The 25,894-nt window shown below is 37.1% G+C and overlaps 1 protein-coding gene across 1 annotated transcript in view; it reads right to left on the bottom strand.

Annotated features, from left to right (window-relative positions):
- nck1b (NCK adaptor protein 1b) overlaps positions 1–22,101 on the bottom strand; it is a 36,355-nt gene extending 14,254 nt beyond the window's left edge. Inside the window, exons 1-3 of the mRNA XM_015036982.1 lie at positions 21,863–22,101; positions 3,835–3,883; positions 1,639–1,879 (exon numbers count right to left, since the gene is read on the bottom strand). Of these exons, the coding sequence (XP_014892468.1) occupies positions 1,639–1,864 (226 nt within the window). The 5' untranslated portion in view covers positions 1,865–1,879; positions 3,835–3,883; positions 21,863–22,101. The remainder of the gene's footprint in view (positions 1–1,638; positions 1,880–3,834; positions 3,884–21,862) is intronic.
- Positions 22,102–25,894: the final 3,793 nt, after the last annotated feature.

Genomic DNA, 25,894 nt, shown 5'->3' with positions numbered 1-25,894 from the left:
CAATTCCTCTTTCACCCACACTTTTCAAAAAATATTATCACACTCTACCCACAACTGCTGTGCACACACTCAGACACAAACACAAGAGAAAACGGGAAGCTGCAGTCCAACAGATAAGTGTTTTGCAAACACTGGTGAATGTGTGATAATTGTGAAATTATGACGCATGACGAGGAGCACCCAAAACCGCACTTTTGTTTTCCTTTTTTAATATTTTCATCATTTGTTCATGTAAAAAAAAAACTAATTTGGAGCTACAGTATGACCGTTAGCATAGACTGGCAATAGCTTCTTCGGAGCACATCATCTTCACGCCACATCAACGAGTAACGGACTTGTAGGCAACTTTGTTGTTAGCTTACAAGTTTTAAAAAAAATGTCTTGTTTTAATAGTTAATTATTAAAAGACAGATAAAGCTCCGCTGCAGAGTTGGTAGTGTGTAAAGAATCACCAACCACTCAAATTAAATTCTACAATAATACATGAAAAATAATGATACTTGGCAGATCTAATGCCAGGACTGACACTGATTCAAAATAGATAGCAGAGAAGAAGAACTCAGTTAAGACAAACTATAACTTTCTCATTCATGCTTAGCTTCAGCTTATAAATATTCTCTACTTTTAAAAATCAAACTGCACACTTGCGAGTTTAGTTTTGTAACTTTGCAAAATAAAATGGCTGAGAATTTATGTTTTGTTTCAATAAATGTGCAGGTAACTTTTTTTTTTTTTTAATCCAGGCTATACAAATGTTGTGCTTGTAAATCAGGATGTAGTTGTACATAAATTGTCACCTTGTAAACCAAATAGACAATTTCATCTCTGTGGATCCAAAATTAAGATTTGTGTTGGTAAAGAATAACTACATCTACACATGCACAAAGCAGAAATTCAGAGCCATTTTATTTTTTTACAAGGTTATAAAACTCAACTCACAACTATGCAGTTTGATTTACAAGTACAACATATTTATGACTGAAATTTATGCCCATACTGGTCTTACATGGTTTGCAATAGCTACAAATTTAACTCTTTTGCTAAAGGAAACAAAACAGCCAGGATAGAAGGTCTACGAAGTATGTATTCTGAGAAAAAGCTGTGCAAGAAAACCAACACTGATTTTTACTTGTTACAAAGCCGGAAAGATAAAAATATCTATAACTCCCTTACCTGAGTAAATGCTTCAAAGTTGCACTTAAAGCCTTTAATGTCAGGCAAGACGATCAAAAGTGGAAGTCCAATTCTTAGGTGCGTGCAAACAATAACCTGAGAATAATATGTCTGCACTCTGAACAAACACCCTCACTGTGGTGAAAAACGTGCAACAGGTTATATGCCACAGTTGTGGTCCAAAACAATATGAAAGTTGGCCTAGATAGAAGCAGCGCTGCTTCAGTTAATAATTAAAAGAAAATCTACGTGCGAGAGAGGAACCCCACCAAGATGCTGAAGATATGTAAATATTTGCAAAAGTATTATCTATGCGGCTTAGCTGAAATATTATGAGCTAGTCGAAAAAATAAATAAGCTTGTAGGGAATTCAAACCAGCATGCTTTCTCAGGATTACTGAGAGCCAACCTACTGTAGAAATAAACGGAAGCGAAAGCAAAGGAACAAAAAGGAAATTCTCTTACCGAGTGTGTCTTTGAGGTTCTTGACAATCGAAGCTTTTCTAGCGCTGTTTTTCCTCTCCACGTAGTTGGACGGGACGAAGCCAGTTTTGTTGGTGGCGTTCCGGACCCTCCACCAGGACTTGGAGTCGTCCAGCAGCCAGAGGCGCTCGTTCTTCTTGATGTCCAGCTCCTGGTCCTGCTGGGCCATGTAGTCGAACTTGGCGATGACAATCACCTCTTCAGTCATCTTGACCTAGGGAGACTGACACGTCACAAAACCGTTAAGAAAAAAAAGCATGGTCGTCATAGTTTGCCTTTAAACTTTAAGTGTTTAGATTCACATCAAAGATAGAGCCCGGAGAGGTATAGTCCAGGTAGGAAAACCGAAAAACAGTTATTTCCAAACAGCTCTTTGCAGTATTGATCTTGCACACACTGACTTTGCAATGGCAAAAATCATTGATACATTATGCAGCCTTATTGCAAACTAAATGAACTCCTTGCACATGGTTTTGGTTTCAGTTGCAGATCCAGCTGGCTACACAGAAGGACTGCAGAATAACTAAGAAATCTGTTAATGTTTGAAAATCCCCTGTATGAAATATCAAAACTGCAAAACACTGCTCGGACTAATATTAGCTATCCAAGAACTTTACATTCATGCTCTTTATGCAAGCAACATTTTTGTGACGATTGTTGTTTAATGCAGCACAGAAATGTTTTAGAAAGTAAAGTGGTGGTAAAGTGATTAAGATTATCCATGTTTCCAAAGAACTGAAAGCATAATGTCACTAACTGATATTTTATTATTACTTTTGGCAAGTCATGTCATTACCACAACATTCTTCCATCTTATCGCTATGTCATTGTAACTCTACTGTGAAGTTGCATTTTGGGTGGCCACTTAAACAAAAATGTTAAAAAATCAGTATGTTATGAGATTGGCTGCCAAAACTGCTTTTTATACAGTGAACATAATGTGGCTGATCAGACAGATCTGGATTTCCCCAATCAATCTGTTTGTACCCTTAATGATCTGAATGCTGAAACACTGCAGCTTCCAGTCTATCATGTGATCTGTTCTGCTGTGTTCTGATATCCTCAGCTGATCTCAGAGAGCCACGCTGAGAGCAGCTGAAACTCCAGTCACTAAAAATGAAGACATTCAAAGTACAGTATTACATTTCTAGGGCAGAAAAATATATATATTTTTTTCTGAAGTTTTGTATGGAAATGACAAACTGAAACTGCAATGTAATGTTTTAGGAACCAAGCTAATACAGCAGAAAACAGAGTAAATATGCTAACATTAGGCTTGCACTAACTATTAAAACATCTGCAGCAAATATTTCTTTGGAAAGGAAGCTACGCACCTTAAAACCTAAACATTATTAACACTATAGATGACTTTCTTAACCAAGTCAACCCTCTGTTGGAGCTGAGGAAGCAAACTTAATGGAAAACTACAGACAGGGCAACAGCTCTGCTGCTCTAAACTTTAAGAAAAACGAAGGAGACGGCAGGATACTGATCATAATTGGTAAATAAGTGGTTGACAATCCTCATCATCATCATGATGACATGACACTGAGATCTAGTGTTTAACTTGTTTGCATGGCACTGACTTCAGAGAATTGACCTAAAACAAATTCCTATGTGTTTTTCATACATATATTACAGACTGTTGCAGTCTGTTGCAGTCAAGAAAAAATGGAAGGAAAGGAAACTTGGTAACAAAGAAGAAAAAAAAGGAGTCAGAGTGACAGAAGATAGGAAAGAACGGGAGGAAAGGGAGGAATAAGAAAGAAGATAAAAAGAAGGACCAATGAAGGAAGAAATAGGACATTAAGAATGAAGAAAAGGAGAAAAAGGACACAAGGAACTAAAGAGGTAGGAAACAAGGAAGGAACTAAGACAGGGAGAGAGGAAAGGAGGACAAAATGGAGAAAAGATGAACAAAAAGAGGAAAAAAAGGCAATATTTAGACAAGAATGACAGGAAAAAGAGTCTGGAAAAGCTTTTGCGGTTTCACACTTCAGCACACCTGGAAAATACTGAAATCAAATTCCAGACTTTTCCAAACCGTTTAGGATACGGTGGTTAAACTTCTCTGATCTGTGTCCGAGATTTTCAATCTCGATCAAAATATCCATAGGTGATAAGTGTTACGACAAATGAAAAGGAGTACGTTTGGAGACCGACGCTGGACAGCCATACCTGTTCTGCATCAAAGCTGAGAACAAGCCGTTCTGATACTTCTGCAGACCTAGAACAAGAAAAAGAAACGATACAAGGAAGTTACAAATTAACTCCTCAAACTCTTTTGTTTGAAATACATAATTATGTGCTACACTCTTATAAAAGCAGGCTTCAGATGACATAATAGCACCCTTTGCAGCAAACCTATGCCAAGAAGGTGTGAACCAGGGTTATCCAAATATACCACAACAACCGGGCAGAAATTCCAGCACCCATTTCCACAGTTTAGTCTTGTCGAGCAGAATTTCCCTCCACCAATTGTATTATTGAAATAACAGACAAATTGCTATGATACTCAGTCTTTAAAGCCAAGAGCTGTCAGAGAGTCATCAGAATTGCACAGGGGACGATTTCCTTTGACGAGCTGACACACCACAAAAAAAAATTGCCTTTCTTTGCCTGCCGTCAACTTACACCAACAGGATGGTAAAGATTACTGTAATGGTGCAACTGGAATCTCTTTCTGAGCCGCGACGATGAAGAAAATTGTTTTAAATTTAGATCTGGCCTAGATGGGTCCACATATGCAAAACGCAATGCCAGTGTGAGCTAAGTTATTAAATACACAGGGCTCTGTTATCCACAGTGCTCCTTAGCTTCCCTCAACACATCTAAATTTATGATTTTGGAGGACTGAGAACCACTGTGAAAGTTTGTTCACGTTGAACAATGCGCACATTCAAAACAACCAGTCTTATGACCCGAACAGCCACAAGCAGAGATAAGCTACGCTTAGTTTAACATTGCAGATCCTTGGGTCAGCTATGGTGGGGAGCAAGGCCCTGACTGAAGTGGCTGCTCTGATGTCATGGGAGTGGATGAAGTTTCACCTCTCCCCCACCCCGACTGACTACAGGGAACAGACACTGACTTTACTGAATGAGAGAGGCTCTTAAATTTATTTGAAGCAGCAGTGCTGTCTAGGTTTCAGCCACAGCTGGCCTTGAGATGGGCGTACAACATGATCTTGGGCAAACAAGAGTGGAGGGAGCGAAGCAGACTTTCAGCATGGTTAACCAAGGCATGGATAAGATGTCGATTGGGTTTAAATCAGCTCGTATACCGACAGAAAATAAATAGTAAACAATCAGGGGGAGGTGGGTTACTTAATGTACCAAAGAGCAATTGGGTGTACACTGTGGTTAAATCTTATGGCATGTTATTGCCTGATTCTTTTCCATTAATTACATTAGTGAACACTGCGAGAAATGCAAGGGAGCGGCACACAAAAACAAAGAGCTGATTTACTCTCCTCGAGTGTCTCGTTCACTCAGACAAAAGGCAACAATCTCTTCACTCCCTGGGCTGGATGAAGGAGCTGCATGCACGCGCTCCGTCTGCCTTCACAATAACCTTCCGTTACTTTAATTTCTCCATGACATGCTTTTGTTTTTTAACACCATGTAATGCTAGAACCATCGGTACTCCGTTTCTTGCCTATCTCGCACTTCAGGTCGAATCTAGAATCTATTCTTTTAGCATCCACCTAAAAGGCCAAGTGTAAAAGTCCACGTTAATTCTTCGGTGACTTTTAGAGTAGATATGAGGGAGGATCAGAAATGGTGGGTGACAGATGCTCTGAGATAATCGCACAGCTGTAGACTGAGCAGAGACCAGTCGCCACACAGAAGCACTAAACACCAGGTCAGACAGGTCAAACTGCTCATATGGTGGCACTACGGATATTCATTTACACTGATCCCAACCAGCAGCATACGTATCGTCGCATTCAGAGTGTGGTAATTCTGAATTGGTGCTTAATGCCCTTTGTTCTTTAGATTTAACTAAAGACTTTCTCTGTGAGATGTGCCACGAAATTGGTTTGTGATCAGTCGGCCAATTTTCAGCAGAAAAAAATTTTTTCTCATCACTGAATGAGTGAAACCTAGGCACTACCAGCACATGTAAATGACAAAACTCATCAGTGTGTAAGTTTTTATGTATTTCTGTCAGTAAGGTGTTTTGACAAAGTAAAGGAAAGCATAAAAGTTTGAAGAAGTACTTCAAAGGAATCCATTTTCACCAGCACGTCACAGCATGTCAAGACATGTCTGCCATGCATTTAGGCTGCTACTTTAAGAGACAGCAAGATGTTAGCAGATAGCAGTGACTGAATGTGTGACATCAAAGTTGCTCTGTTTTATCCTTTGAGTTTTAACTTTGGTCCGTCAACTTGGGATAACTCCTGGTATAAAGGTATGCCAAGTTATCATTCCTTAACCAGTAAGAGTTTCACTCAGATGACTCTGATGAGATGCCAGAGAAACTGTTGGAGTGACAGGATTTTTCACCAGCTCTATAGAGTATTAGGAAACCACCGCAGTCTTTCTCCCAGCTGTTGCTGCACACTGCTGGCCTACTGGCTGATAGAAGTTGCTAATACTTTTTCCGTCTCACTAACAACACTACACAAATCAAGTCTTCAAAAACAGAATCATTCATGATATGGAAACTAAAGGAACTTCTCCCACAACTCAAATTATTTTAACATTGTTTCAAGCAACATTTGTTAGGCTGAGTGGCCAGTTTGCTAAGCAGATGACTGCAGGCCGGATACTGTGGCAGAAAAACTGACCAACTTTCAAGGTAAAATCAGCCTGTAATACTCCCAGATTTGCTCTGTAAACAGAGCTGTTACCTTGAAGAAAGACTTTCTGTGCAGAGTTTTGTCTCTGTGCATGCGTGAGTTATCCAGGTTCCTCCAACTAGCCAAAAACGTGCAGGTAAAATGACCTCTCTATATTGCTCTGACCTATCCAGCAAGTGAAGGAGTTAGCTTACTCTTTAGCAACTTTTGTTAGCCATCATTATCAATTCTGTCCCTCAAAATGAGTTTTATTTTATTTTTTTTTTTCATTAGAGGATAATTTGATTCTAAAATGTGGTAATGATTCTATTGCAAAAGATCTGCAGTGTATCTTCTTCAGAGGTTTCTTCAGTACCGCTGTAATACAGACAGCTAATGGAGATCATTCCTGCTCACAGCCAATAGCATCTGCAACTCTTTGAAAACACCCAGATAGTGTGAGTTACAACATTAAAATTTCATGTTGGATTAACAAACAACTTTGGAACTGAACTATTTGATGATGTGTTAAAGTAAGAGGGGAAAAAAATAAACTGGGTCAAAAAATAAAATATCTGACCTTTTTTTGCACTTGTATTCAAATTAAACCAGGAGCAGAAATGTAAGCAACAACTTCAGCAAGCCATTTGTCTTCTTGGTGCTAACCACTAAAACTAAACAACAGTTCTCTGAGATAAGATGTAACCAAGCGTGATCTCAGGTCGTCTGACAGGAGAAAATTAAAGTTCAGAGCAGATCTGTTTTAACTTAAATCATTATGCAGGGCTTTAAACTGGGCATGGGATGAGCCCAATTTAAGACTTTATATTCATGAACTGTTCTAGAAACAAAAACAAATGTAACAAAATATTTTTTTTTTTTTTTTTTCCCCTTTACACATGTAGAACAGAATAGAATGTATGGGTAACCACTTCCTATATTTTGACAATAAGGGGTTAAATGTCCAGTCAGTGAATGACGGAGAACATCATTACAGAACAATTGAGCCTGTCTCTACAATGCAAATGGACACAGTTTTGTAAACTATGAGGAAACAAACCATGTCTTATCTGGGGAATAAGCCGAACCAAGGACTAATGTCAATTCAACAAGTGATCCTCTCATGTTCACACTTCAAGCACAAATAACTTCTCTCACATTCATATAATACTAATAAAAGTATTGTAATACTTTGTATTTGCAATACAAAGTATTATGTTTTCTATTTATAATACAAATAAATACTTTGTATTTATTAGTATTTGTATAAACACAATACAAAGTATTAATACTTTGTATTTATTAGTATTATATGAATACTAATAAACACAAAGTATTTATTAGTATTAAATAAATACTGATCCCTGTATGTAATTGTAGCCACATGGACCAGCCTGTAGATACAATTTTGTGAAGATGTTATCACAAACAAGTCTTTACAATGAAATCTAGAAAGTTTATTTGACATTAAAAACCACAAATACTCATCAGTGGTGAAAAAGCAGATGCAGGGTGCAACTTTGTGAATTCTCTTCTCATGGTGAAACACCAGTGACATAAATTCACCACATCCTGTACGCTACAGCTGCTGCGAAAACCTCTGCTGTGTGTCTCGGCAGACGGAGGAGAAAGAAACCCCCGACAAGAGAGCCAGTCAAAGAGCACACCTAGTGGTGGGTTTCTGCCACGATCCTGTTGGTACACAGAGAAGTAATGTCAAGCTGACTTTAGACGACTTTAGGAAAAGTCAATTTACATCAGATAGTCAAAGTTTAGTAGCCAGGTAGAGGAGAATGAATATGTATCCCAGTTTTACTCGCACTGGGAGCAAACCGTTTGCTGCTGCGCAGGAGGATTGCTGTGGCACCGAGACGGCAACGGCATGAGCTCACAGAAGCAGACAGGGTAACCTAATCCCTGTGACAGCCCGCTAAAATCACAGAGCTCTGCTGCCTTCAGGAATGTGCTCTATGTGTTCACTGCTAACTCAGCCCCCTCTGGCGCTGCAGCTCTTCCTCCAGCACGCACCAAAAGTTGCATTTTAGCCACAGGGACCCAGCCTGTTTCACAAAGCGACAGGCAGAGGACAGCAATGGACCAATAAACACAAGCTTGGGTTTGCTTTTTTCTTTTCTTTTTTTTTTTTTTTTCCACCCTGAAGTGCATCAGTGAAAGCTCATGAGACTGAAGCTCATCCCGGCTGTCCTGGATTCTCTCAAAACAAAACAGCAGCACCGCAGCAAAGGGTCATGGGAGACTTGGCAGGCCAGCTGTGAGACAGGAAGTGTGGACACAAGAGTGACCGGATGATGGGAAAGTGATGCTATCCGACAGAGCGTGGACTCGACCCCTGGGCTGAGAGTAGTAAAGATAGCTTATCTTTGAATCAATGTGCGTAATGCAACTTGTTAAAGAGATGAAAGTGTTAACTTAAACACCAGCGGTGCTGAGAGAAGGAATTCCTCATTGGAAAACTGTCCTGATTTGGGATCACAATAAGAGGGAGCTGATGGCCTTACCGCTGTGATTGTTTGAAAGAAGTTGGTTATTCACCCCTTGGGATTCCCCCCTAGCAGTTGGGAATATCCTAAAATAGATTGTGGCTCGTGTCCTTCGGGAATAGACAGATTTACTCTCACAGCAACAACCAACGGCAAAAGTTTTTAGTTTTCTGTCGGAACCACTTCACATCAAAGGGCCCATTCTCTCCAAACAGAACTGTGTATAATGTCACAGATAAGCCACTGTTTGGAGACGGTTGCCTGGCAATTCCCCCCCCCCCCCCCCCCCAAAAAAAAAAAAAAAAACTGCTCAGGCTGGAAGCACTGGAGTTCTAACACAATAATTAAGACAGAAACTGGGCTTGTTGGAATTAAGAAAACCACATTTTACAAACTGCAGCCTGCTGAGCAACATCTAATTAGAGAAAACTTACTGCTAGCATCTAGAATGTCTGGTTAAAGCCTTAACATTTAGCAACTTAGAAAGCAATTCAGACTGTAGAAACATTCTTGATGGACACCCAGTATAGTCAAATGCTGACAAAGAGGCTGATAAGCCACCCTGGCAGGCCAAACATGAGCTAATGCAAAAAGCCTTTTCACAGTGTTTTTTTTTTTTTTTTTTTAAGGACTTTGGATTGAACCAAACATATCTAGTTTAAAATCTAAATATGTAGATATACTCAGACTTGATTTGAACCTATTTTGACAATAAACTGAGATTTGCTTTTTATGACTTTTTTTGTTGCATTAGAGACACAGATGAGCTCTAACTTACTACAAAAATGTATAGTTTTGTAGAAGTTACACTGACAAATTGTCTAAATGTTCGATGTATCTTGCAAGCTGAATGCATTAGTGATGCCCAAGTCGAGAATGCAGAAAAACTTGATTTAGTCAAACTGAACTCCCGATTTCTGTTGTTATATTTTATGTCACAGAGTTATATATTTAACACAGCTAATTTAATAATAATAAATAATAATAATAATAGAGAGCACAACCTATCTTTGCATGAATAGCCTCCAAATCTAGACAGGTTACATCATTTACTTGGTCTAACAAATATTATTTTTATCAAAATGTTTTCAATCTTTTACGGTTAAAGAGAAACTGCATTGGGTGGCTCACAGTCAGTCTGTGTCATGTGACTGATTGGTTTCCAACCCTGTGTTGGAGAAACATCTTAGGATTGGTCAGCAAAAATTGAAGTGAAGACAAAATTCAAGCATGTGTATGGTATTGATTTCATTCATTATGTAATTTTGATAAAAATGCACAAAAAAGACATCTCTATCATTTACATCCACAGTTTTTAAAAATACTAAAAAAAAAAAAAAAAAAGTTTAAATACTTCAAGAAGTTCAAACTGTGAATTAGATCTACCAGAGCAGACATAATTCAAGGACTTCCTTTAAACCAAGATGCTGTATTTGAAGTAGCTAATAGAATGTAAATAACAAATACATCTCTTAAGGCGCAGAGATTGTACCTGGAAGGAAGTTGAAAGATCTATTTCACATTTTTTTATTTGAAATAGATCTTTCCATAGATCACCAAGAAATAGATCTTGGTGTTCAGAAGATGCTCACAGTCAACCTCTAAACATATTTTGATGCTAGCCCTTCGTTATTAGAAAATACATGTTGCTTAATGTCAGAAATAACCGATCGTAAGACACTGGAGAAAGATTAGGCCACTTCATAGTGCTTTCACTTCCCCGTTTCACTTTATGCTTCATTCCAGCTTCAAATTCCCCAGTCTGGTTGTTACGGTCTGGCCAACAGAGACACCGTCACAGCTGAAGTAACGTTTATTTTTAAATGGAAAATTGACAAAAGAGATGATCAGGTGATGCAATCATAGTTACCACCCAGGAAGGTTTTAAGTGGTTTACCCTTTTCCATTAGTTAAACTAACAATTACAAAAATACATTTTTAACTTGAATCTAAACAAACTCATGAATGCTATTGAAACTTGCTATTAATTCATGAACTAAGAAGTGTTTGCTCTGCCATACTTAAGTTAATACTTTTTTTAAGATGGTTTTACATGTAGATAGGTTGATGGTTTCATTGATGTTTAAGCTATGACAACTGCAGTTTATAAGCTTGATTATGAGGCATTATATTTTAATTTCAGATTCAACTATAAATAGATGCAGCAAATCACTACCTAGAATTATAATCATCCTGTTTTCTTGTGAAAACAAAAGATGAGTCCTTTTTAATTCTTTACAAGTCAACACCAATTTTCCAACAGTCTGCTGGAAGCTAAATCCTGATCAAGGCGCTCAACATACAAATGCACACTTCTGATCAGAGCCATCAGATTAAACAGAGAGCCAAAGCAGGATAAAGCTGATGTGATATCCAAAGTACAAAAGTAGAGCTATAAATAAAGCCGTTTTATTTCCCCCCCAAAGATAAATGAAGCACTCTAAATGACCTCTTATAAAGGTTAAAGTGGATCACATTGTAAGAAAATATTCACTATTTTAGAAGTAGAAATCAGCTAAGCAGAGTGAGAAAAAAAAGTGACAATAACATTCAAAGGGTCTCTTCTTGTGGGTGCACACATTGAAAAAAAAAAATACTTAGATGAACCAAATCAGTGATCTATATCAGCACTACACAGCCAGATCAAAGCCGGCTTATCATTTACTCACGCTGCTTCTAAGCAGCCTTTGACTTTTCAAGATAAACTATAGAAATAGTAGCACAGCAGAACTATCTCCAAGAACCCTAAATATGAGCCAGACTTTCACACAGAAAACACAGGAAAAATAGAAACTGTCAGATGGCTCCAACAATTCTGTTGCCAAAATGAATCACTGGAGGAGGTCATCTGTATGGAAAACTGATCTAAAAAACAGATTTTCCCTGAAGATGCTCTCTAAAGTCTGAACAATCTATTAACTTTATTGTTGAAGCTAAACTAGCTTCAATGCCTTTCAGACTAGAAGACTAACATTATAGACCTCTGCCAAAGAAATCTCAGCTCTACACAAATCAGCATCAACCAGATCTTTGATAGGAGTTGGCGAAGAAAGAAAACATTTTCCTCAGAAAGACTTTGAACTTGTGTGCATGACTTGGACGGCCTACACAGACTCCAAACAGCAGTGAATATTGTTCTTAAAAATTGGCTCCTTTACGCTATTCAAGAAAAACTGAATTCCTGTTTTTAAACTAGTTTATATAGAGCAAGAAATGCTTAACATTTTAAATGATTCACCCAGAACCAACAGTTATTACGTGAGAGATGATTTGAGTAATTTATGTCAGCAGTTTTGCTCAGCAGTCTTGCAGTATGGCATTTTCACTTCCCACATAAAGAAAAACAAAAGATTAGAAACTAGAACTAAGCACTTAATAATTTTTTTTTTAATAATGTCAGACATTTAGAAGTGATTCTGAATGTGGTGTTGCATAAGCAAATACAAATAAACCTCAGGCACTACATTAAAAACATGTAGAATTTTTCCCACACTTAGAAATGGATTTATATTAAGATTGCTAAATAACAGAACAAGCATCAATGATATTCTACGTCTATATTTATTTTCTAGCTAGCTGCTAAACCTGAACATCCAGACAGCAGGGAGGCGAACTTCCCCAAAAGTTACCATTAATTTAAAAAAAAGTAAAGAAATAAAATTTATTTACTTGAGTGTCTTAGAGAAAGACATTGCTAAATAATCAACAGCTAAGCAGTTAGCATAACATCAGCCTCTCTGTGTACTTTTAAGATAATAATTAATCCATACAAAATTATCATCACTTCCAAGAAACACAAAGATGGAGGCTAAAAGTTCAAAGGACAACTAAAACCGTAATCCTGCTTGCTTTTGCTTAGGATACTTTGACTGTTCTAGTAAACTCAATGACGCTGCTCAGGGACCTGCCCCATTTTTTCGTTGTTTTTTTGGGGAGGATTGGATTTAAGATGGTTTTAGTAAATGTGTACCTAACTTCTCCAGGATATCTTTTCACAGTGGGACAGTAACAGTAGTAATTCACCTCTTAAGAGTTTTTTTTTTTCTCTTTCCCATAAATTGCGTGTGAATAAAACTTTTACAAATCTGTTTTCCTGCTTTATGGGTTCATGAGCGTTTTTGTTTTATAGTAGCCTGCAGTGTTGTGTTCAGGTCTCTCCAAAGTGGTTATCGCTTGAGTGAGTCAGATCAAACACAAGTGTCTGACTTTTACTGTAAGAATCGATGTAAAGGTTGAGCTTCAGAGTCAGTCAGATAGACAAAGTTAATTATATTTAGCTCTCTATAAAGTGGATTTAATTTTAATTGCTGAATTTTGCAATGCCATTAATGTTTTCTGCATCACAGAAACCAGAAGGTCTTATAAATGTCACAGTATCAACTTAAGTTTTCTCCCCAGTTATATGCACTACACCAATCCAGCATCTCCCTCTTCAAATGTTTGCATGAAACACTTAACAAATCCCCACCTTGTTTTTTCTCCTACTAAACACCAAAATATCTCCATAGATGGCCATGCTGAGTAAGTAGACGATCCACTGGCTTGTAGAAAGTTTAAGTAATCCGTGCAATCCCAAAAACATAGACACATTTTATATGTCTGTGTCGCCCTCTCAACGACATGCCTACAAGCTTACACCTCTGATGTAAAAACAGCATAAATACAAACAACTCATCAAAACGGTTTCTGGATTGGTGGTCTCAACCCAAGAGCCGACCCAAGAATGATGCCAGCGTTGGTATCATTATTGTATCAAATCAGTCCAAAAAATAAACTGCTTTTAGGTTGGACAGTTATTATGCACTCCAGTATATTCTTGTTTTACAGGGATCACCCTCATGTACAAATGAATTTGGCAAAAAAAAAAAGCAAATTACAGAAATTTAAAATTATAAGGTGGATTCACTTTTTTATAGCAAAGAATTTATAAAGAAAACCAAGCAATCGAAAATAACTTCAGGGCCTGATTGGTTCTACCCACGAGACGGTGTGTGTACAACAGTGCACTGTGTAACTGTGGTGCAAACTTCACACAGCACTAGTGTGCTAGTGACACTATGCAGCCGCCTAAGAAAAAGTCTTTTAATCTGAAAGCAAATCTGCATTTCTAATAAGAATATCACGACAGAAGTGCCTTCTTGCTTTTGTCATGAATACAGAACCAGAGTTAATATAACATTGTGGTTACATAAGTGCACACATCCTCATTTTCATTCTGCCAAACCCACTGAAAGAAAACCCCTAACCCTAATGAACTAAGACAGAAACAAAAAACTGAAACTGCATACTTCTTTTACCCTAAAGAGGAAGTCTCATCACTGACTCTAAGTGTAAAATGATTGCAAATCTCTCACCACACACACTGACATTTTGCAGTAGTGGGGAGAAGAAATGTGAACAGTGCTTTATAACTTTGCCTCAGTATTCACTTAAAGATACACAAAAGTACTTCTCAGTGGCATCAGAGAATCAAATGCAGTAAGGCTGAGTGAAGTGTTAAATCGCTCACTCCGTTTCCTAGATTTCTGATATTGTTTGGTGTTTCTCAACTAATTAAGTAGCAGTCACTTGCGTGATAAAACACAAACGTGATAAAATACATGTGTAAAACATAAGTATTTGCATGTAGAACATCGATGCAGCCTGCAGCTAACCTTCCAGAACCAATAAATTTAAGGAGGTAAATCAAGAGCTACTCACTGGACTGTTCTGGCAAGTCCCTTCACCATGATGTTATATCTCATACTAGCGGTGAGAAAGTAGCTACGTTAGCAACAACCCAGATAATTCTAAGGAGTCTGCAGCTCACAAACACAGAGGCGGAGCTTTGTCATGCGAGATGAGAAAAAAAAGTTTTTTTTTTTTTTTTTTTTTTTACATGGTTAGCCAGCAAGGATACAAATGCTTCTAAATTAATTTCACACCTCATGTACAACAATACTGTTTCAAAACAAATAGCATTGGCTTCCTCTTCTGGAGAAAAGACACAAGAGTTAAGAACTTATCATCTGCAAGGCAAACCCCCAAAATTTTGTTTGACACTATCCGCTCAATTGTTTTATCAGCTACCCTACAATACCTAGTTTAATCCAAAGCAAACGGTAAAGAATTTTAATATTTTTTGTTGGGTAACTCAACAGTCATCTTTTCATGTTCTCTCTTGTGACTTGTCTCCTTCACATACTTGGTTCTCTTTCAGTCTTGTGACCTTACATGATGTCTCTGATTTGCTCAACACAATGTCTTTCCCTACTGACATAACACTTTAAAAAAAGAAAAAAAAAACAAAACAAAAAAATTTGAGTTCATTGTCTCTTTAATACATCACTTTCATCTGAGAAATGCATCTGTTTTTAAAGCACCGTAGCATTTTAGCTGAACAATACCTTAGTCCAGATGCAACTTTACCTCAGAATTACAGGTCAATTTCTAAATTCAAACTCAAGTCAAAATGCTAGAAAATGTGGTAGCAGATAAAGTCATGACTATTCTGAATAATCAGAAATTTTTTTAAAATTTCAATTAGGTTTACTTAAAAAGTACTCTAAGGAAAACGCATTACTCAAAAACTCTAGCAACATGATGTCAGCAGACTCAGGGGAATACTAATTTTGTTTTGGTTAGAGCCTTTATCTTTGTTTGACACTGTTGATTTTAATTACATGGTTAATAGGAGCAGAAGCTTCAGTGTTTGTGTCAATCAGCTAATGGAAGATTCCACTGAACTGAGGTGGAGTACCTCAGGGCTTTGTTCTGGGACACCTCTTGTTTCTCTTGTATATTCACCCCCTGGGTTCCATGATACAATTCAGTAGTACCAGTTCTAGATGGCATGCAAGATATACTGGCATCAACATCAAAATCGGCCAATGGTAGACATGTTTTTAACTTATCTGTATTAGTTCAATGAGTAAAACTGAGTCAATATTAACAAACAATGTTCATTTCCATCTTGTTGTTTGCATATGTGGTTCAAGAGGGGGAGGGGGTTGGCAATGTGGTAATTGTTCAGTTATGTGACAGTGAAGGTGATGCAGCGCAGGATTGTGGGGTGCTTAACTTGAACAGAGATGAAACGTACATGATGTGATTGCTTTTACAAAGTGTAAATAGTGTTGGGAAATATGTCTAAAAACATTGGTAGTTATAGGTCCTAAAAGCAGTATTAAAAATTGGATATCGGCTCAAATTTTCATATTGGTGACATTTTGCAGTACTGTTCATTCAAAACATCTGGGTGCTATAAACCTCCTTAATTTGTTTTTTTTTTTTTTATGTTAGATCAGGACTCAAGGCTGAGACACTAATTAGTGCAAAGGAATGATAAAACTACTTAGTCACATTAAATAAATTAGAATATGCATTCCAACGAAGCTTTTTTCTCACATTAGAAGTATAACCTTTAAACAGAGATTAAACATACTTTTTATTAAGCTCCAATTTTTGAACTAAAAATATTTTTTATCAGTCTGATGTAATATTCTTAGACGTGTTTTCATTAGCTGTAATAGTATTAGCTGAAATATAGTGTTTGAAATAGTTATTAATGTTTTGACTGTTTCTTGCTTAGAAAACTGCTACGACCTTTTTTTTTTTTTTGTCTGCAGGCAATTCAGAATGCTGCTTTTAACCAACTACCTGAGATATCCCTTTACTCCTGATTAGGTATCAAACACTGCACTGATTACCCGTTTATGTTACAGTAGTCCCATCTTACATCTTTGACATTTTCTACCTCCTATTTCTGCCCACGTATTCATATCCACAGGCCAGAAGCTGTTAGTTGTTCACCACAGGGAGGACCAGAAAGGTTTAAGTTTATCATAACAAACAAGTGGAACAAGTTGACTCTGTCCATACTACCTCTCTTCTTTTGATTCTACACACTTCGATAAATAGAAAGTGTTAAAATAGACAGCATTAAGGTGATGTGCTTTACTGTGTTTGCATGTATTTACATCCATCTTTAATTGTTCTTTATTGAAAGCACTTTGTGATTTTATATCTATGAAAGTGCTACAAGAATAAATCTGAGTTGACTTGGAGAAACAAGGTTTGCGTTTAATCCTTCAAAAAGCCATCATGCATGAGCAGTCATTAGATAAGATGAAAAAAAGATCACAAAAGAAAAAGAGGAAATGGAAGACAACTTTTGCAACAACAGACTGTGGAGACAACATAATGAACAAAATCCCCATTTCACCACGTGGAATCGATTCCTCGGCTAGAATTTAAACGGAAATTTGTGAGCCACACTTCTGGCTCTTATTGAAATGCACAGTTAGCACTTTTCCTCTCAGCTTTAAAAAGGACAGAGTTGGCCGCTTCAGGCCACTGAGATCATCATCACTGTGTGCTGTTGTTATTTTCAGTCATGAAAGGCAACAATTACAAAACGAGTGATTCAACAGGACATCTAATTACACAATGCCACCGCCATTGTCAGTACAAGTGTCTATAGCTGCTTAACTGTGAAACCTCAATTGTGCACAAAAACAGACAGCTGACAGGTGCAAGTTTTCCAAACAAGTTGCCCCGTGGCTATTTTTGGACTTCAAATATGAAAATAAAACGAGTGCCTTCAGGCATAAAAGATAATAATTAGAACTAAAGGGAACTAGTTCAAATCCGTCACAAGTACGCCCTCCTAAAGGCAGCTGAGGACAACAAAAGCAAGCATACACCACTCCTGATGTAGACACAAATCACAGTTCTGCATTAATCCACTATTGCGCTCAAACACACAGCTCGTGCTGCTTTGGATGGCAGTCAGCACCATGGTAGTTCTACTGCAGTAACAACTGGGTTTAGTCACTTGTTATAACTCTTAAAAGAAATTTATCAGAATCTGCTCCCGTCATCAGAATTTTCTGCTGTTTGTATTTATGTCTGTGAATTTGCAAGTCATTGGCTGGAGGACTCAAGCTTTCTGCTACTGACTGAACAGTGTACCTATGGTAAGACAGTTAATGTATAATGGCATTTAATGCATGAACTGTGGAACTGTAGCACTGAAGTGTTACTCAACACTCTAGTCTTTTAAAATCGTTGCATTAGAAGCCTTACAAAGAAATCTCGCATTGCAGTGAAACATGTTCTGCCCTTGCATCTCAAATGTAAACATAAATACATTGAGGGACTTTGATCAGAAAGCCCAAGACCAAACATGACATGTTGCTCTAATAAGAAAAAGATTAATAGGCCTACTTCTAAGTACAGTGGAGGATCTGTAAAAGGGGTTTGTTATTCTTCCAAAACCCCTGCAAACCTAGTGAGTGTAGACAGTGGAGACTTTTAGAATACCAGGAGGTTTCAGATGATCTGTTGGGCAATCCGAAATAACTAAACATGGAATGTGACTAGATCCATACAGTCTAAGTTTCATAGGAAATGCCCAGAAACAAATAAGCCTTCTTCCACGGCTATCACACTCCCTAGACCTAAACTATGGAGAGTTTGTGGAGCAAGCTGAAGAGAAGAGAGCGTAAGGGACAACCCAAAACTGTGTATGATTTCGAAAGAGAAGGTAGCACAACATGGTGTATTCTATTTGTACATAGAAGTTGTTATTCTGAGTTCTTAGTCAGAAATATAAACAACGCTCCCTCATGAAGTGAAATTCTGACTCAGTTATGGCTTGTCCACATTTAAAACAGAGTTTATAGAATGTATATCTTTTAACAAAATATTTTTTAAAAAGTATGAACTATTTATTACTTCAGTTTGAGTGTGTGTGTGTTTATATTTTTAATTGAAAATAGAAACACAATCTTGTATTTTTCATAGTCACAAACACCACACAGTAAACTCAACTGGTTTTTCAGACTGAAATTCATGCTCTCACCACATTCCTAGATCTGAGCTCCGACTTCATGAAAGAAGTAATTTTGTTCAAATATATCTTTTCTACATTTAATACATACAATTTTCAGTGTGAGATTATGATAATGCAATAAAAGGTGTTTTATTTTTTCCATAGTCTCTTAGCACATTTTATTATTGGGGTCCCACAGTGGTCGGGATCCTGCTTGCATTAGACATAATGCAGTGCAAAAGTGCATAACAACAGAAACACACTGACAAATGCCACTAACTACACAGAGAGAATGTGTAGCTTGGTCCTTATGACGCGTTGATAAGGCTTGTGTTGCTGTGCAATTTATTTAAAAGGTCATAAAAACACAGTTGACAAAATCCTGCCAGGAACACACACTCACTTCATCCATTGTCCAGCTAAGGCATGACATTTAGTCCGTCTTAGATTAATAAATGCAGGAACAATGTTGTATGAAAAACACAGAGCTCCTAAAATACAAACTAGCCGCATTAGGCCTGATGGTTGCACATGGTAAATGTGACTGTATAGTTACCTACTTTCAATTTCAGACATGTTTAAAGTAAAAACAATTCCTCAGCGATGATGCCTGCAACACCATTAGATCTACATTAGATCATTTCATCATAACACCACCACTAAAGGTAATCAGTTTTGTTGGAGCTACGTTTCAGATCAGCCCAAACATGAAATTTGGGGAAATCACCTTGGCTTCTAGGAAAACTATGATGCATATTTACTGGCTTCTTGAGGTCATGATGATTATTCAATTGACTGTGAAATGTGACAAAAACATGGTGGAAGGAGATAAAAGGTGATGTGCTTTTTATTAATACCGTTTCACCGTATTATAGTATAAATAAGTACATAAAATGTACTTTGTCATTTTTTTTTATATAGTTTGCTTTGATACATAAGCCAAATATCAGAATAAACTAGGGATGAATGGTATATCGGCATAAGCATTGGTATCGGCGTGTGGTATTCTTTTGGTCATGTGATAGTAATGTAGCACAGTATAGTGGGATGTTTAAATGAAGCAGATTAGCAATGTCAGAATTGTGGTTTTTAAATGGTGCTAAAAGTGTTGGAAAATACATAATCTAAAATAATGTTGCTTATCAGCAATGCCAGCTGTATTTATATTGGGCTAAATTTTCATAATGGTGCATCCCTACAATAAACACGTTCTAAGATCAGTATTAGTGTAGGCTTATTAATAATGCTAAGTGTGCAGAGTGCCACTCTGTTCTGTGTTTTATAAAATAACACTGGGAGTAAGACTGCACAATATTTCACAACATTGCATTTTTATCAGTGTGTAAGATATTCCAATAGCAATGGACTGTTTGAGCACAATAATTGACAGGTAATACATTATAAACTTTCATTTTACACATTACTTTAATATTTACAGTTTCAGGGTAGCAGATACAGTGGATACAAATTACATACCATCATAATATATTCCAATACTATCGCCATTGTGACATTTTCGGATACTGAGCAACCCTAATTGGGAACCTAATTAGGTAAAACCCACATAGGCAATATCAGCTGTTTAATTTGCAATACTGCCTGCTCAGCCTTCAGTCAGCTACATTATTAAAATGTTATTCATAGCTTGAGCTTCTTTAGTTATTCCCCTTGATTATCTTTTTTCTTCTTCTAAATTTGACTTTTTTGGCTGAATAACATAGTATTTAAAATAATTTAAATTATGAAATTTTGTGTGATTTTACATGTCAAATTTCAGTCTCCTAGTCTATATTTTTCATGTAAACATGCAATTCACTGACTGAAAGTTTGATCCCAAGCATCTGGATCATGTATGTTAAAGTTTAAATATATCTACAAACTAAATTGTACCAAAGGAAATAGGAAGTCATTTATACACATCTACTAATATGTGTATTAAATTTACATAAATATACCTATTGATTAGAGTTGCACAATATATCAGATCACTGTCATCATTACAGTATTATGTGTGCATTATCTCAAATCACACAAAACTGTTTAGGTGCAATATTTAGTCGGCTACTGTATCTCAAGTACCATGTATTTACTTTCGATGACAGTAATATATTTGGCCAGATGAATGGACTCTACATACACATTTTAGCAGTCGAGTTGTGTATGGGAAACGGTTGGACAGTTGTGATAATAAAAAGAAAAATATGGGTGAATCACAGTGTACTTCATTACTGCAACACATGATTCCCCTTTGTCAGAAAGGTAGCTATTGCAGTTTGTAAAAGTATCAAATCTCAACATCTCAAAAGATAATTCAAGAAAATTATCTTTTCTTGAATTAAAGAAAAGATATTTTGGGCAATCTATGTAACCAATGTAAAGAGTCTCTTGCTTTGGGTTGTGATATTAGATTAGTTCCCAAACTATCCCCCCTATATTTCATCACTTAAGTGTAAATATGGTTAAAACAACAGCAAAGAATAAAATATGAAGTGATTTATGGTTCAGAGGATGCTTAGTCCTTGTATGTGTTTTATGATTCCATTTGTCATCTATAATTATCATAGAAACATGCTTTTTTCCTGTCTCCAAAACATCCATCTGATTAAGCTGAAACAGCCTTTCATGAAAAATATTTTGAAAATCTTTCAAATAATATAATAACGGTACAAACAAAAAGCCACCGTGCTTACCAATAGAGCATCTTCTTCATTTTCAATCTCAGTCAATGAACATAACTATGCTGAAACAAGACAGATTTAATGTATAACCAGGATTTGTTGCACTCAAATGTTTGCCTTTTATGTCAAGTTAAGCTTTTCAGTGTGGAGCCACCCAACTTGGTTAATCTATCTGTGAAAATTCAGCGAACACTAACATCTCGTTTTAGAGTCGAAATTAATGTTAACCCCTTTTCGGACTGTATATTGGACCAAGCTGGCTATGCGACAAAGCAGAAAGGTTGGCTTTCTCTGTTTTTGCCTCGGTTACCTTTTAGCTGTTAGCCTATGTGGGTTTTACCGTTAAACAGAGGGGGAGCAGGAGAGGAGTGCGGCTGCAGCAGAAGGCAGCCTGGCACATTCCCTGTTCAGTCATGCCACGTCTTACCTGACTGCTGATGGCCACCTCTTCTTATCTCCTTTTAAATATATTGTATTGATGCAGGCGTCTCGAAAAAGATGCTCGCAACGGATGTCCACAGTCCTCGCAAGCCAGCGGTCAAATATTTTCTTTCCCAATCCGAGAAGCTAGCCTAGCTGACTAGACGCAGCGCCCCGTTGGAAGAGCATTTCTGCATCAGACCGTGTCAGAGCTCAGCGGCTAGGCTAGCTAACTAGCTGAAACCGCTACACAGCAGTTGGGAACCCACTCACCTCCCTGCTGCTCCTCTGTGATTGGCTGCGAGAGGACAGACTGGGTTCTGAATGGACGAGCTCGCTGCCAATCAATGCTACTGCAGCTGTTAATGTTCTACATTCCCATAGAACGTCCTCCTGAATTTTGCCTTCCAAGGATAAAACAACCATACCAGCATAAGATCATCCTCTATCATCTTCATAAGGACTGAAAATTATTTTTTTATGTAGTATTATCTGCCTAATTATTTTTCTCTATTTTATTTACTGCTTAAATAAAATAAGCTTTAAATGTTTAAAAAACATTGAATCACGACAATGACAATATTTTACAAAGGGCTAAAGAGGATTTATCACCAAATGAACACAGAAATTATTCACCAGAGCAAAACCAAAATTCTTCAGTGTTCATGTAAGTTCTCAAAGCTACATCCTATATAAAACATTTGGAGAAAACTGAAGAGAAGATGAAATAAGAAAAGACAAAGACTCTTGATCAGAGACACAACAAAAAGTCTTTAGCGAGGCATGCATGATTTTCTTCCAAGGTTTGTTCAGCAATTTGGAAATTGTTGGCCGCAAACATGTAAGACTCTTAACGTGTTGCAGATCAACAATCATTTACAGAATCTTTTTTTTTCTTTTTCTTCTTTTTTTTTTTTTTTTGAGTTGTGGCCAACGAGTACTTCCAACTTCACAATGCTTGGCGCGCCTTTGCAGAAAGTTTGGACACAACTGTTCTAGTTGGATTGTGAGAAGAAGAACTGTCAGAAAATAATTTCTCTGTATGCTCCAAACTTGTTAAATGTCATAGCAAAAGTGTAAATACTGCTGCTCTGCCAAGAATGCTGTACAGAGAAAGCAGAACTATCAACAATTATGCCACCAGCAATTTTGCAAAACAAATTCATTTCTTAATAATGTTTTTGTTTTTGCTTTTACAGATCTTAACCACAGGTGCCAGTAATTGCGCAGAGTGATGTATTTCAAGGTATCCACGTTTCATAAAAATGCTCAGTCATCTGTATTGCTCACTACAAGTTCCCATAATAATTCAAATATGCATACAGATCATCAAATTCCGTTCAGCCATAATGCATCTTATAAATGTGTCTGTGGTTAAGAGAGCTGCAGAGTAATTTGGAAGGTTCTGCAGCTCGCTGCAGGATGCAATCTGTTTCCTGCTCTAACAGATGGGTCTCCTCTACGTGTCTTCTTCGTTCTGCACCCCAAAGCCAATCTCAAAACTACTCAATGTGAATTGTAAGCAGGATTCTCAGTTTTGTTGAGCTTAATAAGCTTAATAAGCTGTGGGTCAATTTATTGCAAAAAAGCAAGTAAATAAGAGCTGGTAAATCTCGTTTGTTTAATTGTAAACAAACAAGATTTACATATCTTTTTATCTTATTTACAATGACAGTGACTCTTTGCAGATGTGTCCAACATTAAACTGAGTCTCACTTATAACAGCCACCCTTGTCATACAGAGTGCATACATCACAACATGACTGCTTCTGCTGAATGAATAAAAAGAGGAAGTGTGATGTGTAATTTGTACAACTGTTGTGATCAAAATGCTATCTCTTCCTGACATAAAGGAAATGGAAGTAACACTAACAAGCTTTATCCTTCGGTATGAGAACAATTTCCAAAAGCTGAGACAATATTTGTTGGGTACACAAAAACTTAAGCCATTTATAGAGGATTGTGTAGAATTGGATGATCAAAAATGATAAATAAAAATCCTAAGAATATGAAATTGAGTTATAAAACATATCATGCATGTAAGACTGTCAAGCCAAGTAAATACACAGGCTAGCCTGGGTGGCACCACTGATTTCAGCTTTCTTCTTTCACTCTTGGTTGTCAGAAACATTAAGTAGGTCATGAATGCCACCTGCTGGGCTGTTGGTGAAGCACGTCAGTTCTGAATCAGCAATGTGTCCTCATTCATGGCAAGCACTTTTTTCATCACCATTGTGTCTCTATTTCTCTATTTGGTTCCTCGGCAGTTCCTTTTGACCCTCAAGGCAGCATCTTAGAGACTGTTTATTTTGCTCGGTTTCCTGAAAAGACTAAAAAAAAAAAAAAAAAAAAAAAAAGAGGAGAAGTACTCTGTGAGCTGCTGACTTAACTGATACAGAAAAAGAAACAGCAGATGGACCGGCATTGTTTAAGGGGGACTTTAATTCAATTCAGTGTACTTGCCTCTGGGCATTAGTTTGACATACATCTGAGAGTAAACAGAAGCCACAGTCAGAGAGAAAATCACGTTTGTCAAATATAAACTAGCTAATGGGTTCGGAGATGTAGCTTGAACAGAATAAATTGCTCAAGTCATTTATTCTACTTTGGGTTTTTGCCTTATTGAATCTAATGCAATTCTGAAAAATATTTATGTAAACCAAATGTACATTGTTTCTTGGTTGTTTTAAAAAGTGTTGAATTTGGATTGTATGAAAGTATACAAAAAAATTGTGTATTCACATTTTGAAGTAAAACATAATTATTTTTGCTGCTTTTTAGGCCCCTGCAGCCCATGATTTGAAATTCACTTTTTCATTTTCACAGGCACAATTGAGTTGTCACTGTATTTTAAGGAATCTGTAGTAAATGCATATTTAGAGTTTAGATAGAGCTACCTAAATTAGTCCATATGCCAAAACAAAACAGAGAAATAGCTCTTTAATAACCTGGTGAATTGCAAACTATCTTCAGCTTGGTGTTACTTTGGGATTTGTAGAATAAGATTATTTTGCACTTTTGTTCCGAATGTTATGTAAATATAAAAAAAAAATTATAGAGAATTTAGTGTCAGAGCATATGGATTTTTGAAATGGAAAGTTTGTAAGAACCATCTATTCTTTTGTTAGTTAGGACATTATAGACATGGGATTCTCACAAAAACGCTTAGCAAAATGACCACAGTTTTAAATTATCTCTCTTTACTCAAAAACCAAAAACAGAAAATAGATGACATGTTTTTAGCACACATTGTTCTTGCTTGTTAACTTTACTTTCAAAACAAATTTAGCTCAATAATAGGAGCGATAGTCGTGATTGAGAATATTTTTGAAACAGCTAAATATGTCTTTATGGGGAATGAGGGATAAGCTCTAGCCCTTTGACAGACAGCTGACCAGCAGTGCACAGCAACACTTTGGGTGTGGTGGGCAGTAGTGCTCCGTTCAGCTCACTTTGACACTTCCTTTGGCTTCTCAGTTAGTTTAAAACTTAGAAAAGCTGTGATTGTGAATTGTAGTTGTTTTGAAACCAACTATTTAGACCAGGGGTCACCAACTCCAGTCCTCAAGGGCTACCATCCTGCAACTTTTAGATTCACCTCTGCTCCAATATGTCTGAATTCCCTCACCAGCATTCATTCCTCTCTGCAATAGGCTGGAAACGAGCAGTTTATTTGATCAAGGTGTGTTTAAGCAGAGACGCATCTAAAAGTTACAGGATGGTAGCCCTCGAGTTGGTGACCCCTGGTTTAGACCATGGTACTTTTACACCTGTAAACGTCCTATGCATAAATCATTGTGTTTTAGTTTCTAACAACAAATCAGGTCTTTCAGTGAAGCATTTTCTTTTTGTCTTTTTTTATTCCTTGTTACAATATGAATGGTTCCAGGGCTGACATTTACACAGTTTTGGCAGTGTGACGACAGAAGATTATATCAACACCTTGTGGCGTCGTAATTCACTCGTGCCTCTTTTTGCTGACATTTTAGTCTGTGGCACAATTTGACATTAAAGCATCACTATACGAAAGGGGAAATGG

Source organism: Poecilia latipinna, unplaced genomic scaffold, assembly GCF_001443285.1.
Source record: "Poecilia latipinna isolate Pla-1442-1.1 unplaced genomic scaffold, P_latipinna-1.0 Scaffold387, whole genome shotgun sequence".
In the NCBI taxonomy this organism is placed as follows: Eukaryota; Metazoa; Chordata; class Actinopteri; order Cyprinodontiformes; family Poeciliidae; genus Poecilia; species Poecilia latipinna.
This window is presented reverse-complemented; position numbering and strand designations above follow the sequence as displayed.